At 48.3% G+C, this 15613-nt stretch overlaps 2 protein-coding genes across 2 annotated transcripts; both read left to right on the forward strand.

Annotated features, from left to right (window-relative positions):
• Positions 1-425: 425 nt before the first annotated feature.
• LOC142591004 (uncharacterized) lies at positions 426-5953 on the forward strand. The gene is made up of 5 exons (XM_075703380.1): positions 426-571; positions 764-853; positions 1245-1367; positions 3400-3489; positions 5571-5953. The coding sequence occupies exons 2-5, from the start codon at positions 851-853 to the stop codon at positions 5859-5861; spliced, it is 507 nt and encodes a 168-aa protein (XP_075559495.1). The 5' UTR covers positions 426-571; positions 764-850; the 3' UTR covers positions 5862-5953.
• A 3246-nt stretch (positions 5954-9199) lies between these two features.
• Positions 9200-10583, forward strand: LOC142590102 (transmembrane protein 186-like). Its single transcript, XM_075701958.1, has one exon. It carries the CDS (start codon positions 9399-9401, stop codon positions 10101-10103), a length of 705 nt encoding a protein of 234 aa, XP_075558073.1. The 5' UTR covers positions 9200-9398; the 3' UTR covers positions 10104-10583.
• The last annotated feature ends 5030 nt before the right edge of the window (positions 10584-15613 follow it).

Consider the following 15613-nt stretch of genomic DNA (forward strand, 5'->3'; position numbering starts at 1 on the left):
AAACAGCACGCTAGACGGGAACGTGAAGGGCACAGAACACGACGCTCCACCTATGGACCTCAGCTGAATTCTGTATCGTGTCCTGCGTGCTTGTCGGTCTCGCCTTACGTCTCTTTTCTTTAGCGCCCAGTTAAGTATGTCTGATCAATTCTGAAATACGAACCAACTATAGCCTGCAGCTATTCAACCTTACACTGCTTCTGAATTACATGGCGAGCCAGCGGCTAGCCCTCCGGAATCACCGTCCACGTCCGCTGGTGTGCCCGAGACACCTTCAACAGCGGCTTCGGCTGTGGCCACGGCTGCGGTTCCGGCTGCGGCTCCGGCTGTGGCCCCGGCTGCGGTTCCGGCTGCGGCTCCGGCTGTGGCCCCGGCTGCGGTTCCGGCTGTGGCACCGGCTGTGGCACCGGTTGCGGTTCCGGCTCCGGTCCTTGAACCGGAGGAATCTCCCGGCGACGATGGCGAGGACGAGCTGACTGAGCGCCAGACACTGTCCAAAGCCGCCACGCTGCTGTGCCGGACCAGTCCGCGCGGCAAGAACGACCCGAACGTGCGTGGATTCGCCTACACGGTGAGGATGCCACCGCGCGGCAGAACGCGCGCGCCTTGCTCGCTTTGCACGAAGTTTGTAACGTCCCCTGACGGTGAGCCGTTCGCCGACGACGGTATACACCGTCGCACCGACCGACCTCCCCCTCTCCCGGTGTATATAAATAATGCATAAATAAGTTTCGTTTATTGATTTACTTTGCGTGTACTGCAGAACAACCGCTGCGTGGCGCTTTGCCGCAATGGCTACGGGATCCCTTGGAGACAGTCGTTCACCGCGCAGACGCCGTGCGGCAGTGGAATGGTTAGTATCTATCTATCTATCTATCTATCTATCTATCTATCTATCTATCTATCTATCTATCTATCTATCTATCTATCTATCTATCCGTCTGTCTGTCTGTCTGTCTGTCTGTCTGTCTGTCTTGTCTTGTCTTGTCTGTGGCATAGCTAAGCTGTGAAATGTGTGTGGAACAGGGAAATAAATTGCGAATTTGGGCCGGTGGGTACATGTTACACCAATAACGAGCAACAGCGCCAGACTGCAGGACATAAGCGCTTCGTCCGTCTCCTTCTTGTGTTCTGCGCCTTGCGCTGTTATACTCGCTCTTCAGGCGGGGAAACGTCGAGTCCCGCCTCCGAGCGTGATGTTAATGCTCACGTTGCGCCTCAAATGCCGCGTCTTGCTGCCACAGGTGTGCGTCAACAGGGAGTGCATGCAAGCCGGAACCAGTAAGGACATGCAGACATGCACCACCATCTTCAACCAGAGCCGCCGCAAGTACCGGCAGCTGTTCAACGCCCGCGTCGAGGCCGGGGTGAGTTTGGCATTATCGTTCAAAAGAAAAGGATACAAAATCGACGAGATGAAAGCGAGCACCGGTAAGCGAAACACGGCTGGTACGGCGGTAGATGGCACGCTATATTTTGCCATAAACCAAGAGGCGATTGGAAGATTGGTGGAAGAAAAGAAGGGAAACGACATAAAACGGAGACATACAAAAGCAAAGTTCGCAATATGGGGTCAGAAAATTTGGTTGTGGGAGTTCATAGTGTTTCTCTTTTTTTTTTCTTTTTTAACCTAGTTAGGACATTAAGCAGTATAATAGCAAGAGCTTGGTGGCGCAACCCACCGCCCCATTCCAGAGGGGACGCCCATAACATCCATCCATCCATCCATCCATCCAACCAAAACGACGGACAAGACAAAGGGAACAATGAAAGAAGCGCTCGTACCGCGTAGCGTGGTTGCACTACTTGCCTGTTCCGTCAAGAAAAAGCAATAATCAGAACAAAAAAAGAAAAGTGTAGGAATAGTAGGGACGGTACGGTGACGCCATCTGTAGTTATTAGGGCGAAACCAAAGGTTACGGGAGAAACACGGCTCGCGCTTTGTTTCGCCGTTACAGCGACAGACGGCACCACGGTTCCGTTGCCGGGTCTTGGTCCCCGCAAATTCTTCATTACCGGCTTGGCATCGCCGTAGGCGACGCGTGCTTTCATTTCTTCTGGACGAAACTTTCGACTGCTTCTCACCATCTATCTGACTTCTGGTCGTAACAGGCAAGTAATCCAGCCGCGTTTGGCATGAAAATGCTGTGCGAAGCTTGATTGCGAAAGTGCCGATAACCTAGCAAGAAGAGTCGTGCATAACCGGCGCTCTTATTTACGCTGCGATCGGTACTCGCAAATTTTCACGTGGTCAGATACGAAGCTTTTCTTACGGTAGGTATTTATTTATTTATTTATTTATTTACTTATTTAGAGAATACTGCAGGCCAAGCAGGCCCATGCAGGAGGGGCTACAGTACAAAATAATGGCATCCAAGCAGGACAGTGATTACACACACACACACACACACACACACACACACACACACACACACACACACACACACAAACACACAAACACACACACACACACACACACACACACACACACACACACACACACACACACACACACACACACACACACACACACACACACACACAAACACACACAAAAGGAATACAAGTACAAGAATGTCATCACTTGAATACAAGGACTACGAATGAAAAAGAAAGTGATCGAGTTCCTTCGCGAAATCCCGGGACATAAAAATGCTTTGGGGAGGACAATTTCATTCTGATACTGTTCGTGGGAAAATGCTGTGCTTATATAAATTTGTTACATAAATAGCATATATAACGTCCGTTATTCGCACACCCTAAGACTGTGCTGGAAACTCGTTTATTTAATTGCGTGTACAATGTTAAACTCAAACTTCGAGAGTTGCATTAGGGAGCGCGAGAACGTTTGAAGTCAAACATGTGGCAAGCATGCAGCCACTCTCGCATATGCAGGAACATGCGCTGCGAATGTACACTCCGTCGTTTTTTAAGACTGGCAGCACCAGTGGCGTAGCCTGGAATTGTTTTCTGGGAAGAAGGGAAGTGGGGGGACGCACTTGACAGGGGATGTGGGGGAGCGAACGATGGGGGGGCGGGGCAAGCAGCATCCTGGTACACAGAAATTCCAAGGGGCGGGGGAGGCACGTTCCCAGTCTGTCCCCCCCACCCCCTCCTCGGGCAGGCCCTTTGGCAGCACCCTATAATGCATTCCTTTCACACCATAGCCCCTTCGTTACCGCATTACAGTCAGCGATAAGTCTGATAGGTCAAAAATTTACCGCAGGTGACGCCGGTGCGAGGCCAAATCTCTTGGTCCGCATATATATAGGTGCCGTTATAATGTTGCCTCTTTTAGCACTTGGAAAAATGCTACGAATCGATGTGTTTGTGGAGTTCCAGGCTCATCGGCAGTGTTGCTACAGGTCAGGCTTGTCGCAAATCACCGCCTCTTCGCAGGTGATCTCCGCCTGCCGACTCCGGTGCTACAATCCCAACACGGCTGAATCCCTGCGCGTCAACAGGGATGACGGCGAGAGGTGCCAGAACGTGAGTATGGGCGCACACCGTCTGTGTCATGGCGATGTAAAATAAGAAAAAAGAAAGAAAAAGAGACGCGCAGATTTAACCCTACGTTGGAGGTTTCCATTTCTTCTCATCCATCAGTTCCCCTTCCCCTGTGCAGAGTGGTCAGCCGGGCTCAGCATGGTTATAGTCACCTTGCCTTTCCTTCATCGCTTCTCTCTCTCTCTCTATCTCTCTCCAAGTGACGTGAAGCTTCTTTGAGTTAGCCAGGTTGCAGCAGTACCGGATTGCACAAGAAAGGCGTCGTCGTTTAAGAGGCCCAAGGAGGACACCGTATACTGTGGGCTAGAGTTACTGTATACGCTACCGCAGGTAGCATATACAGTAACTCTACTGTGGGCAGCATCCGAGCGCTCTCTACGTATGTAGCAAAGAGGTTGCGCAACGCGTAGCCTCCGAGACGCGCGAGATTTCCGAGACCACGTGCGACATGAAATGAAAGGTTGCGGGAACGAGCCTCCATGCCTTTGTCGGCTTCAGCAGCGCTTTTGCCCGCACCTGCTCTGCGCATGCGTCGTAAATCACGCGCTTCTAACGGAAAAAACCTGTAGCCATTAAGGAGGTTTATCCATCAAACCTTAAAGGGGCACTAAAGTAAAAAAATGATCTGTGCTGTGCTACTAAATTACCCCTCCGCAATGCCATAAAGACACATTCTTCCCACGAGAGGACGCTTCTCGTACGCCAGAAAAGACGCAAAAATAAGACCCCTGGCGAGGCAACCTTGAAATTCCCGCACCAGGTCGCAGCGACGTCATGGATTTTGCCATCCATCGAAAATTGGATAAATTCAATGGAAAAGAAGCATAGTGTAGAACTATATCGATACTGGAAACAGCAGATCAGGAAGGAAGCGTTTTATGATAACTCAAGAGGCAGTGCCCTACTCTTTGAAGCTAGATCAGGATGTCTTAGAACGCGCAGCTATAAAAAGAAATTTAACGAAGAAGAAGACACATGTACTGTGTGTGGTAAATATGTAGAAACGATGGAACGCCTCATACTAGAATGTGATGGTATCAATCGCGATGTCGATGCGGCCACAGTCACCCTTCCTGAGGCCCTAGGGTTCAGAGATGATAGTCGTGTAAATAAATATGAGGTAGAAATTAGCAAAAGGCGATTGGAGGATTGGTGGCTCAAAAGCAGAGAGGTGACATAAGGTTAAAAGGGTAGGAAGACGTATTTAAAGAAAATCAAGAAATTCAATAACGCACAACACAGATAAAAATAAAAGGCAAAATAAAAATATGAGCATGGTGGCAACTGCCATCGCCCCGTTTCAAAGGGGACGCTCCTACCTTCCATCCATCCATCCAAAAGACGCAAAAATAAGACCCCTGGCGAAGCAACCTTGAAATTCCCGCACCAGGTCGCAGCAACTTCACGGATTTTGACGCCGTCAGCTCGGGCCCATGGTGAAATGGTTATCGGTAAAAATAGACTGCATTGTTTATTCTAGATGAGCCAAAGACTGAACTTAGGAAGTTTCGAGAACGTTTACGGAACCACAACGGTCGAAGTGCGAAAACACAAAACATATACTTTGCAATCTGTGACGTCACATCGACGTATACAAGCCCCCGGGATCTGAGCGTGAAATTCAAAACCGAAATTTTGACCGCTATTTTTCTCTTCTGATAATCAGCACATTACCGCGAAATCAACGAAAGTATAAAGTACTTCAAGGACAACTTATCAATATGAAACGACCAAGAGTTTCTATTTAGTGTCCATTTAAGTAAACGCCATAATGACTTTTGGATTGATCACAGCTTACTCGCAAGACATACGCATGTTTACCAAAAGAGTTTGGCATTGTGTATACCGGTACTTAAGGAACGGGCGTTGTTTCATGCGATGTTCTACAACAGAGGTCTAAAACAGAGGGCAAATTGAAACCAGTTAAAAGCCCATATCAACTATCTTTGTGAGGTTTTTCTTTGCATACTGCTACTACTACTACTACTACTACTACTACTACACTACACTACTAACTGCTACCACCGCTAAACTCTGCTCGTTTCCGTCGTTTCCGGCGGCAGCGCCTCTACGAAGGCACCTGTCGTGGAGGCATCTGCCGGTCTCCGAACGATGCCATCGGCGCGATCGGGTCGGTCATCCCGATCCCGTACCAGGAGGCCAACGCCTTCTCCAGACCCGACGACCAGGGCATCCAGGTCGAGGAGCCCGGGTTCGGCGAGGAGTTCGACCACGACGGCTTCCACTCGGACCGCTTCCAAGAGAGCCTCGGGGAGAGGCCCCAGCAGACACCCTTCTCCGCCCAGCCGGCGCCTGCCGTGGTCCAGGCGACCAACGGCACGGCCGGGGTTTGACCGGCGCGGCCCAACGCGGCGCGCCTCGAGTGCCTTCCACTATTTATGACTATTTATATGATGACTGTATACCAAATAAAGAGCAAACTCTCTGCGTATAAAGAAACGCCTCTGTCCTGGTACACCAGTTGTGTCTCTTTGTCTTCGTGTAAAGCGTCTACGTACCGGCTCGTTCCCCAGATCACTACAGGTACAGCTAGCAGCGAGAGCGCAAGACAGCGCCCGTTGGTCGTGCAGATATCTCTGCGGGAGCAAACTGTATTATGACGCTGCGCGCGAGCTTCTCTTCAAGACCACCGTCGCCTGCGAGATTTAGACGAACCCTGCCCTATATCGATATCGGTGAGCAAGGCGAAGCTTTTCTTCCGGTAACTATACAGAAGTACAGTGACTACCATATAGAGCCGTGTAACGACTGCACCCGTGTAACGGCCGCACCCCCAACTTGGAAGCCCAAAATAAGAGGGAAACAATATTTCCAGAAGCGATCGCGTTTGGTGCCCCAATGCCGTGCGCGCGCATCGGCGAATTTTCGCGTGCTGCGTACTTCCGCGTGCCCCCACTAGATGGCAAGAGGTGCGCGTTGACCTCTGATGCAATATGGCACATCCGGGGATCCGGGATGTGCACAAGTCAAGGACTGCGCCGGCACCACTGTGACCAAAAGGTACGGTCCCATGTAAGGGCAGCACCTCGTCAAAATTTGGAGGGAAGGAAGCGCGGCCCTTACACGAGTCCATGCGGTATACTATCGAACGCGAACACAATCCTTAACAGCTCGTGCCTGTCAATCCGGACCCATTACCGTCCGACATTGCTTATCTCGGTTAAGTGCCGATACGCGAGGCTCGGGGTAGGGTTCACCCCCGCACCGGATGTCCTGGATTAGCCGCGGGCCCACATGCACCCGACGAAACAGGGGTACAACAGAACACTTCACCGCCGCCCCATACGGAACACGAACACGCTTCCACAAGCCACGTACAAGCGCATACGAGGATAACGAGGCAAATGCATATACATCTGCAACGGCAGCACGGCCAACATGCCAAACAGGAGACAGTGAGGGTACTGTCCCGAAGATTAGGTCCACGTTGTGCGTCAAGATTCCACACGGGCACGTTGTAAAAGGGACAGGTCCTGAGACCACTATCAAGTGGATATGCTAAGCCATGGTGGAAACGCCTGCAACGTACGAGCGGGCCGGCGAGCTGGCCCTGAAGAGGAACGGCGCCGGTTCCAGGAATGCCGCAGAGAAGACCCCCATGCCCGCGATCACTAATCCAGACAACTCTGTTCCCAAAGGGCTATTTTGAGGGGCACAAGTCCTCATAAAATTGACGAGAGCAGGTTACGTCATGACAGAAGGCATCATCGCCTTGTGCTAGTGGTGACGGCAAAGTACAATGACCCCGACCTCCCGTAGTCGCTTCCGATAGCAAACTCCTCCACGCATGTCATTGGGAGGTAATTGCAAATGTTCATCACCTCGTGTGGAAACGCGAAGGACTTAAGATATTTCGGGAAATGTACCGGTCTAAGGAGGTCACGTCGTTTGAGGACTGGCTCCAACCACAGACTAAATTCAAATAGAACACTTAACTCACTATGGAGCGCAGCTTTCGTAATGGGCCAAATAGTGAGATACCTTCCCCTTGCCCACTTCCTCAAATAGGCTTAGAGCCATCACTTAAATGTGATGGCTCTAGTGGGACTGTGGGTCCGGAACAGACGACCGTTAGTAGCACCAGTAGCGCGTGCGCGCGTACACCTTTGACCAGCTTCCCACACATGCACCTTTTCCCGCTCCTAACGCTGACGCATTAAGAATGCTCTTCTCATACGCCTGTATTTGCACAATGCTGTGTTTGTAAACATTGCTGGTAGGGCCTGGTTTGTTCGCTTCTCTTTACGGTGTGGCATCTAATTCCCACCTTACTCCCAGCTGTGTTGCCAAAGGCTTACCTGCATTTAATTACAGCCCGCTGCGCGAGCTCGAACGAATGCAAACGCAAGCGTGGTACTCATTTCCGTGTTTTCGGTGACGTTTATATTTGAGTGGCTTTCTCAGAAAAAAGTTAAGTACTCTGATGGGGCATTAGCGAATGCAATACTGGGACCAGAACACGCACTCAGAATACTCTGCGTTTCAGTAAGGAGCTTTATTTCTCCCTCTCTGGGTCCAGAGCAAATATACTCCCATTGATTTATCTAATCTGAACTAATCTTCGTTTACATAGCGAGTGCATCCATTTGACAAAGTGCAGTAAACATAATCTTGGTTGACTTTATGCTTTTCTGAGCGGTTCATTTATTTGCAGATCGACCACTCTCAGCGGCTGCGAGAAGCCCCCACTAAAAGGGTGGAACCTGGCTGACCTCACTGTAAACTCGACGCCGGCAGCGCGACTGACGACGCGTAAACACTTGTGCTACACTAGCTGCACGCAATTACTGAACCACAGCTAAAACGACGAAAGCACAGCTGCAAGGAGCACTTATTAATCACTGGCTATTAACTTCATCATGGTTCAAAGGAAGACGCCACCCTAAACATCGCCACACTTTGACAACTGCAAACAGCAATCGAAAGAGCTCTTTAACTTGTGCAGCGTTTATTGAACACTGCTGGGGGCGTACCCGAAATAAGGTGGCGATCGCGCACATGCACTTGAAAAAATCGAATGCGCTCTTGATCTCCTTGCTAGCAGTTACTGCGAGCGAGCCAGGCCCCCCGACGCTTCTCGGAGAGCATTCTTGGGCGCTCGCATTGCAAGTTATAACTTTGGGGCAAGCAATGCAGGCCTGTGCCTGGCTTTGTGCTCGTGTCCTGTGCACAGCCTTGCTGCAGCCGGTAAGTGAGCATACCGTCATGACTGCTGAGCTCGCAATGTAAACAACACCGAATGAAGCCGGCGTCAGGTCAGTCAGGTCATGGTGATGGCGGCCGCGTATCCCAGAAGGCCCCGCTGTGACGTCCGTGTATGTATGCGGCACCTGTGCTGCAAACGCGAGATGACCGGAGCCTTTCATCGAAGGCAAGAAGGCCCAGTAGAAACTGAAAACGTTCACGGAACAAGACTACGCCAATTACTAGTTCAGCCACGATTGCACATCGTTTGAATACGCCGCGCAGGGACATCCACATGGCGCTACTGAAGCGTAATCGTAAGTGGCTTTAAATTAGTTGTATACGCATTTATGTTCGTTATTTTTGTTGTTTAAAAATTTGGCTTGAACCATGAGCCTGTGCGCTTCTTTTGGACCACTGCATTTTTGGAGCGAGCCACAGTTATTATCATCATCATCATAATCTACCGTGCAAGTAATGCGGAGCATCGCCGTGGCTATTTTCACGCCGAAGTGCATCGAGCCGTCGATCAAGCACGCAATGCGGATAGGCGTATCTACGGCGGTGTACCGGTCTACGTACTACGTACCGTAAGTGTTGCGGTGCTTTGAATCGACCGTCGTCGTTCCTTCTAGTGCGAACCACGACCCGACTGACGTGAACTGTGACGCAAAAAAATAAACGCCATGGCGAGCAGACTTGCTTTCTTGCCTCGCACGTTGCGTTCTCTGCAACGATCGCTCAGCTCCGCTCCTACGGTCGTCGGTGCGGTGCGGTTCTCGTGCGTACTTTCGTCCCCTACGCCGTCGTCGCTGCTTCGCACAAACTCCGTCGCGTGCATCGTCACGTCTCGGAGGTTCTTGCAGGGCGAAACGTCGCCGCCGAAGGCGGCGACGCAGGACTTTGAAGACGGGGAATGGACCACCATCTTCCGCTACCCGCACATTAGGTTAATCCAATTGCTGTGTCGATTCAAGATCTACCAGTGCGTGGCCACCTTAGTCGTCGCTCCGCCGCTGCTTTTCTCGGAGTACCTGCACTGGATGCCGTCGTACGCCAACGCGATGCTCTTGTCGCTCACGATGTCGGCCACCATCGTGCTGTTCCTGACGGGCTACCTCTCCGAGCGGGTCGTCGGCATGATGTACGTGAACAAGGACTGCACGAAACTGCGCGTCGCCCGCATGAACTTCTGGGGCCGGCGGCAGGACCACGTCTACGACGTCTCGGACGTCGCCCACTTGTCTGATACTGGTCAAATATGGTCGTCGTGGTACATCCAGCTGCACCGGTACAGCGCCCCAAACGACCCGTTCTTTGTGTCTCTAAAACACGGTGGCATCGTGGACAAGGAATTGTTCACCAAAGTGTTCGGCCGTGACGTGGCGTAGTTATACTAATGTGACTTTGGCGTCTGCTTCCACTCGCTAAACCTTCTCCGCTGTCCATCTCCGGATTCCCGCGATGGAGGCGCAGTGTCGTCTGAATTACGAAGTTATGCCCCAGTCACAGGCGGCACTTTCGGTCGCGAACGGGCCAGATTGGGATTTAACTTCTGGATGGCGATTGGTTCCCTTCTGCAGCTTGCGCAAAGGAGCCAAACGTGATCGTGAATATGATCCCTACAAGACGTGATCGCGTTCGAAAGTGCCCGTTTGACACTGGCGCTAAATGAAACAAATACCAACCGAGTGGGTTTTCGCCTCCTGGGGGAGTGGGGGTTCACCGCCAGCGCCGCAAGACGTTATCTTTAGAAGGCTGTTGTAGTTTGCCGGAATCACTCTTGATAAAAGTATCGGAAGGACTCGAAAATGTTCAATTAAATCTGATACACTGACTCGGCTGGTGTGTCGTTACTTTAGGTTTTTCAACCAGTGATTTTGCTGAAATATGTACCTTCAAGTCATTCATTTGCAGCGTGAGTGCTGACATTATGCATAAAACTGGAAAGTTACAGACCTTGGGTACAGACTACGAAAGGCGTAAGTGGGACACGAGCTAAACAGAAGATGCCGGGAAGAGCTGAATCAGCATAATGGAGTACTGATAACTAGAAACTTGCTTAGTGATCTGCACATTTCTTTCTATTAAAAACTCGTTAATCTTCCTTGCATTAATGGTGCAATGTAATGCTGCCTTCATTAGTTCAAGTAAAGAATAGCATCTGGAAATGAAAGGTGAAGATCATGGAATACGTTCAAAGCTGAAACATTCGCCACTCCTCTATGATCATTTCAAAGTTGCACAGTTTTCTTGCAAACTTGTGGACGTACTCTTTGTACTGCCATTTACACATCTAAATGATTTCCTTTTTAATTTTATACATGCCAAGCATGGTGGCAAAAGTGAATGCATGGGACATCACGACACACAAATCACGATGCCCCCAGTACTGTCTAAAACATCGTACTTAACAAAAATGCAACAAAAGGATTTTAGTATGTTGGGCTGACTTTTAAGTACGTCAGACAAAAGAGTTTCAGTTCTCTTAAGAGCATGTTTTGTGTCGCACACTGTTGATATAGGTCCACTGAAAGTGGAGTACTTTAATTAAATAACTATGGCCAAACAAGAGAGTCTGTGGAGCCATCACAATGAGGGGACTTGTCGGGGCAACAACTGCGCTGAGGAGTCCCCTCTTCTGAATGTTGGCTACAGAGAGAGCTCTTGTTTCACCACAATTGACATATATTTAAGCTTAAAGAGCTGGCATGTATCAGTCTTTTAGCCCTTATAGGAAATTATCCAGAAATGTGTGTACTATAGTGTTTCCGGGTTAGACACGTGGGCACAGGAACATGCTCTGCAGAGTCCAGCTAGCTTCAACATGGCATACAGCAGTTATGCTATATACAGGTGAAAGCAGTACTGCCTTTTAAATAATGACCGCGCTGTCCTCCAAGATGAACAACTGAATATTAGACATAGAATGGATGGATGGACGTTACGAGCGTCCCCTTTGAAATGGGGCAGTGGGTTGCAGCACCAAGCTCTTGCTATTATATTGCCTAATGTCCTGCCTAAGTTAAAAAGAAAAGGGAAAAAAAAAGAAAACGACAATGAATTTTCATAACCAAATTTTCTGACCCTGTATTGCAAACTTTGTTTTTGTACGTCTCCTTTTTTGGTTGTTTCCCTACTTCTGCCAATCTTCCAATCGTCTCTTACTAATCTCTATTGTGGACATGTTTACTTTCCACCTTCTCTTGCTGAACCCAAGGGCTTCAGGGAGGCCAGTGGTGCCTAAATGGACCGCTGGACCGATATCTTCGCATTCTAATAAAACATGATCAATCGTTTCCCTAGTTTTACCACAGCAAGCACATGCTTCTTCCTTCTTATATCTCGCTTTATACGGGCGTGTTCTAAGGCCTCCTGATCTCGATAAATTGTTTCTTTCCCGATTTAGTTTTTTCCTCTTGGGTAGTTACTCATGACAGGCTTCTTTTCCATAGCCGCCAGCCATGAGATTATTTCAGCCTCTCAGACTTTCTGCTTGACATTCTTTGTTGCTGTGTTGCTCACCCTACAGACCGCATACTTGCTGGCAAGCTCTGTAGTTCTTTTCCTCCACTGTGAATCAATGTTTTTTCCTGTACAAATACCTCAACACTCTCCCAGCCCATTTACTTTCTTCCATATTCTTCAGTCATTCATAATCAATTTTACTGTGAGCTTCCCTCACTTCAAAACTTGTCCAGCCCATATCACCCTGAACAGCTTCATTTGTAGTCTTCCCGTGAACGCCCAATGCGAGGCATCCCACTGACCTTTGGTTGCCATCGAGTCCTGATTGTACTCCTGATTTCAAGCAAACAACTACATCTCCAAATGCAAGTCCTGGAACCATTACAACTTTCCATATGCCCCGGAGCACCTCATACCTATTGTATAGTTGTATACCTATTATTATTATTGTACACCTATTAATAGTTGCTATTAAAAGAGCGTTCCTGTTGGCAGAACAGTGGTTATCACAAAACGCTGTCAGTGAACAAGTTATGCGAACCCAATGCTCTTCGTCTGGTTAGACTGCATACAGTGACCAGTGAAGATGTCTTGCTTATAAATGCCATTATGCACACATTCAGCAAACACTGCTTTACACTCAGATTTGGAGCCATCCAGGTCACGCAATGCACAGAACAGATGGACTCGTGCTTATAGACAAATATGTATCGGACGACTGACAGTAGTAGTACTGTGGGGTTCTTGTAATGCATAGAACAGATAACCACAGGTCATACAAAAAAAGTACCAAAGCATTTTGATACAAGTAACATAGTGCAGTTCCAGCAAACAGGAATGCAGTTAAGACTAGAACAGCACTAGGCTATGGAGATAATAAAATAGAGGGGGACAGGGTTGGTAGGTTCTGTTTACAGAGAAAAGGCACAGCCGAGATCTCTTCGAGGTGCTTTTGTTTAGTAGTTTACTTTAAAGGGAGACTAAAAAGAAACAGTAAATCAGATTCAACTAATGAACTCTAGTTTTTTAATTTTGCAATAAGTCAATTATTACTACAGGAGAAAATGAATGCCGATGTTTCATTTTTTTTTAACCCCTCATCAAAACTTCAGCATCAGTGCAACGTCGCAGGTATAAACATACTTTGTCATACTTGGGCCACATTGGTCCTGCAAGAGTTTCTGGAACTTCCAATGTCCAATGTTTGGCTCCTATTCTACATAGTGTAGTCCATTTTGACAATAAGCAACTACAGGCTATAGCAAATGCCTCTCAAATCCATGGAGTAATGGTGACTTGGTGCAGGAACCTCAAGGTGGCGTCGCTACCCATGTTCCCTGTGCAAAAAGGAAAGGTGGGTAGCCATGCCGTTTATGACTCGCCAAGCCTTTTCTCGCAGCAAGACTGGCATTGTTGGTATTGTGGAAGGGTAATTTACTGACAGGTGAAATCACTTTCTTTTTCTCTTTAGTGTCTTTTTAACGTGCACTGAAAGCTAAAATATCAGTATACAACAGCGATTCCTTAGGCTCTGCACTCCTTTCCTCTTTGTTACAGCAGCAGGTTCTTGTAGTGGACACCGCCATCTCCTCGAGAACCATTACAGTCAACTTCCATTAATCCTCCCTTCGCAGGACAGCAAGATTTAATTGACCCATCCAAAAGGTTTACTTAACAAGTGGCGGCAAAATGAATTAGCTCATTTGTTTGGCGTTATGAGTTACAAGTGTGCCTTTCTTCACGGCGTATTCCTTACTCATCTGTTTCTATTTCTCGAGTTCGATAGAAAATGCTGTGTAATTTCCATGAACGCCATGCTGAACAGAGAAGCAGACTGCTGACTATGGGGGCGCGAAACAATGTGAAACAAGTGGTAATAGATGGTGGCATGGGAGGGTGAAGCACTGGCCATGAAAAGATAGACAAAAACAGTTTCACGCCTAGGGAAGCGGCGACATGCTGTCTGCTGAATTTATTGTGTCTTCGAAACCTTAATAACTGCTGCGTACATAGGGGGCTCTGATAGCGTTTACATTAACCAAAAAGGCATGCTTTCACATTCAAACAAATAGTATTTCTTCTATTGTAATGCATGGTTCCTTGCTGAGACTTCCCAGTGCCTTCGAAATATGCGAAAAAAAAAAATCCAACTGAGGTCGAATGAATGGGCGTCTACTATATTTTGCAACGCATGCTTTGTTTGAACAGGAGCCTACTGTATTTTGCAATGCACACGTTGTCTTCCATTCTGCACACCATCATTCGGTGTGGCCGGCGTTCAATACGGGCAACGACACCACTACATTCAATGAGCCTACCTGGCCCACAAAAACACTGCATAAGTTGCCAAGTATGAGTGCTATGGGATAACCAAAAATGATGGGGTTTTACGTGCCAAAATCGCAATCTGATTATGAGGCACGGCGTAGTGGGGGAAGACAGAATAAATTCAATCAATCAAACACCAGCGGTTCCTTAACGTGCACCTAAATCTAAGTACCTAGCTGTTTCCGCATTTTACCCCACTGAAATGCAGCCACTGTGGCTGGGATTCGATCCCGCGACCTCGTGCTCAGCAGCCCAACACCATAGCCACTAAGCAACCACAGCAGGTTGCTGTGGGATTACTTGGTAGTGGTCTGGCTCTCGACTTCACACTGCCATGGGGGCATTAGTTCAAATGCCAGTGGAGGTGGCTAACAAGGTTGTTTTTGTTCGCCGCATACCCTTTGGTGGGCAACTTAATTCTGCCCACTGTAAATTTAGTTTCACTGCATTTCTTGCTTCTTCAGACTCACGACAAATGTAAAGCTGCAGAACAGGTGAAGGAATAGTCAATCCTTCAGTGAGATTTCTCAAGCCTACATTATGTGGGCTCTGTGCGAAAACTGTCTACAGGAATGTCACACATGAGAATGTCAACAATTTCATATCTGGCATACTTTGCAGGCACCCATCGAGCTACATGAAAGGTAATCCTCATGTAAAAAAAGGCGACTAACAATGAAAGAAGTGAACCCCTCTACGTGAAGACGTATAGCACCGTTAGCAAACACCCAGCTGCCTACCTTCGAAACCATTTCTGCGAAGTACTTTATGCAGATTAAAATTTGCAGCACAGGTTCAAAAGTGTTTACAAGGTGTACGCGCACTTTTAAATGTCATAATATTTGCTACAATATTTTGCTTTTCATGTACTATCTTTACGATTGTACACACAGCACCTGAAGGCGAAGCTGACAGTCAATGTGAATGAATTGAACGGTGAGAATGAGGTAAATGGTGTTGCGAAAAGGATGAACACTGGAAACCGTCTTTGATGTTTTCACTGCTGTTGCAGTAAAACGAACAACGGGACCAGTAATTGCCCCTCTTGGGCCTCTATTACTAGTTCTTTGGCAGTAAACGCAGTAAACGTTACTAGCAAAAAAAA

This window comes from Dermacentor variabilis, chromosome 8, assembly GCF_050947875.1.
Source record: "Dermacentor variabilis isolate Ectoservices chromosome 8, ASM5094787v1, whole genome shotgun sequence".
In the NCBI taxonomy this organism is placed as follows: Eukaryota; Metazoa; Arthropoda; class Arachnida; order Ixodida; family Ixodidae; genus Dermacentor; species Dermacentor variabilis.

Coding starts and splice junctions, on each gene's coding strand:
- LOC142591004 (XM_075703380.1), top strand. Junction 1,368..3,399: donor ACGCCCGCGTCGAGGCCGGG/GTGAGTTTGGCA, acceptor GCCTCTTCGCAG/GTGATCTCCGCCTGCCGACT. Junction 3,490..5,570: donor ACGGCGAGAGGTGCCAGAAC/GTGAGTATGGGC, acceptor TTCCGGCGGCAG/CGCCTCTACGAAGGCACCTG.
- LOC142590102 (XM_075701958.1), top strand. CDS start 9,399: ATGGCGAGCAGACTTGCTTTCTTGCCTCGCACGTTGCGTTCTCTGCAA.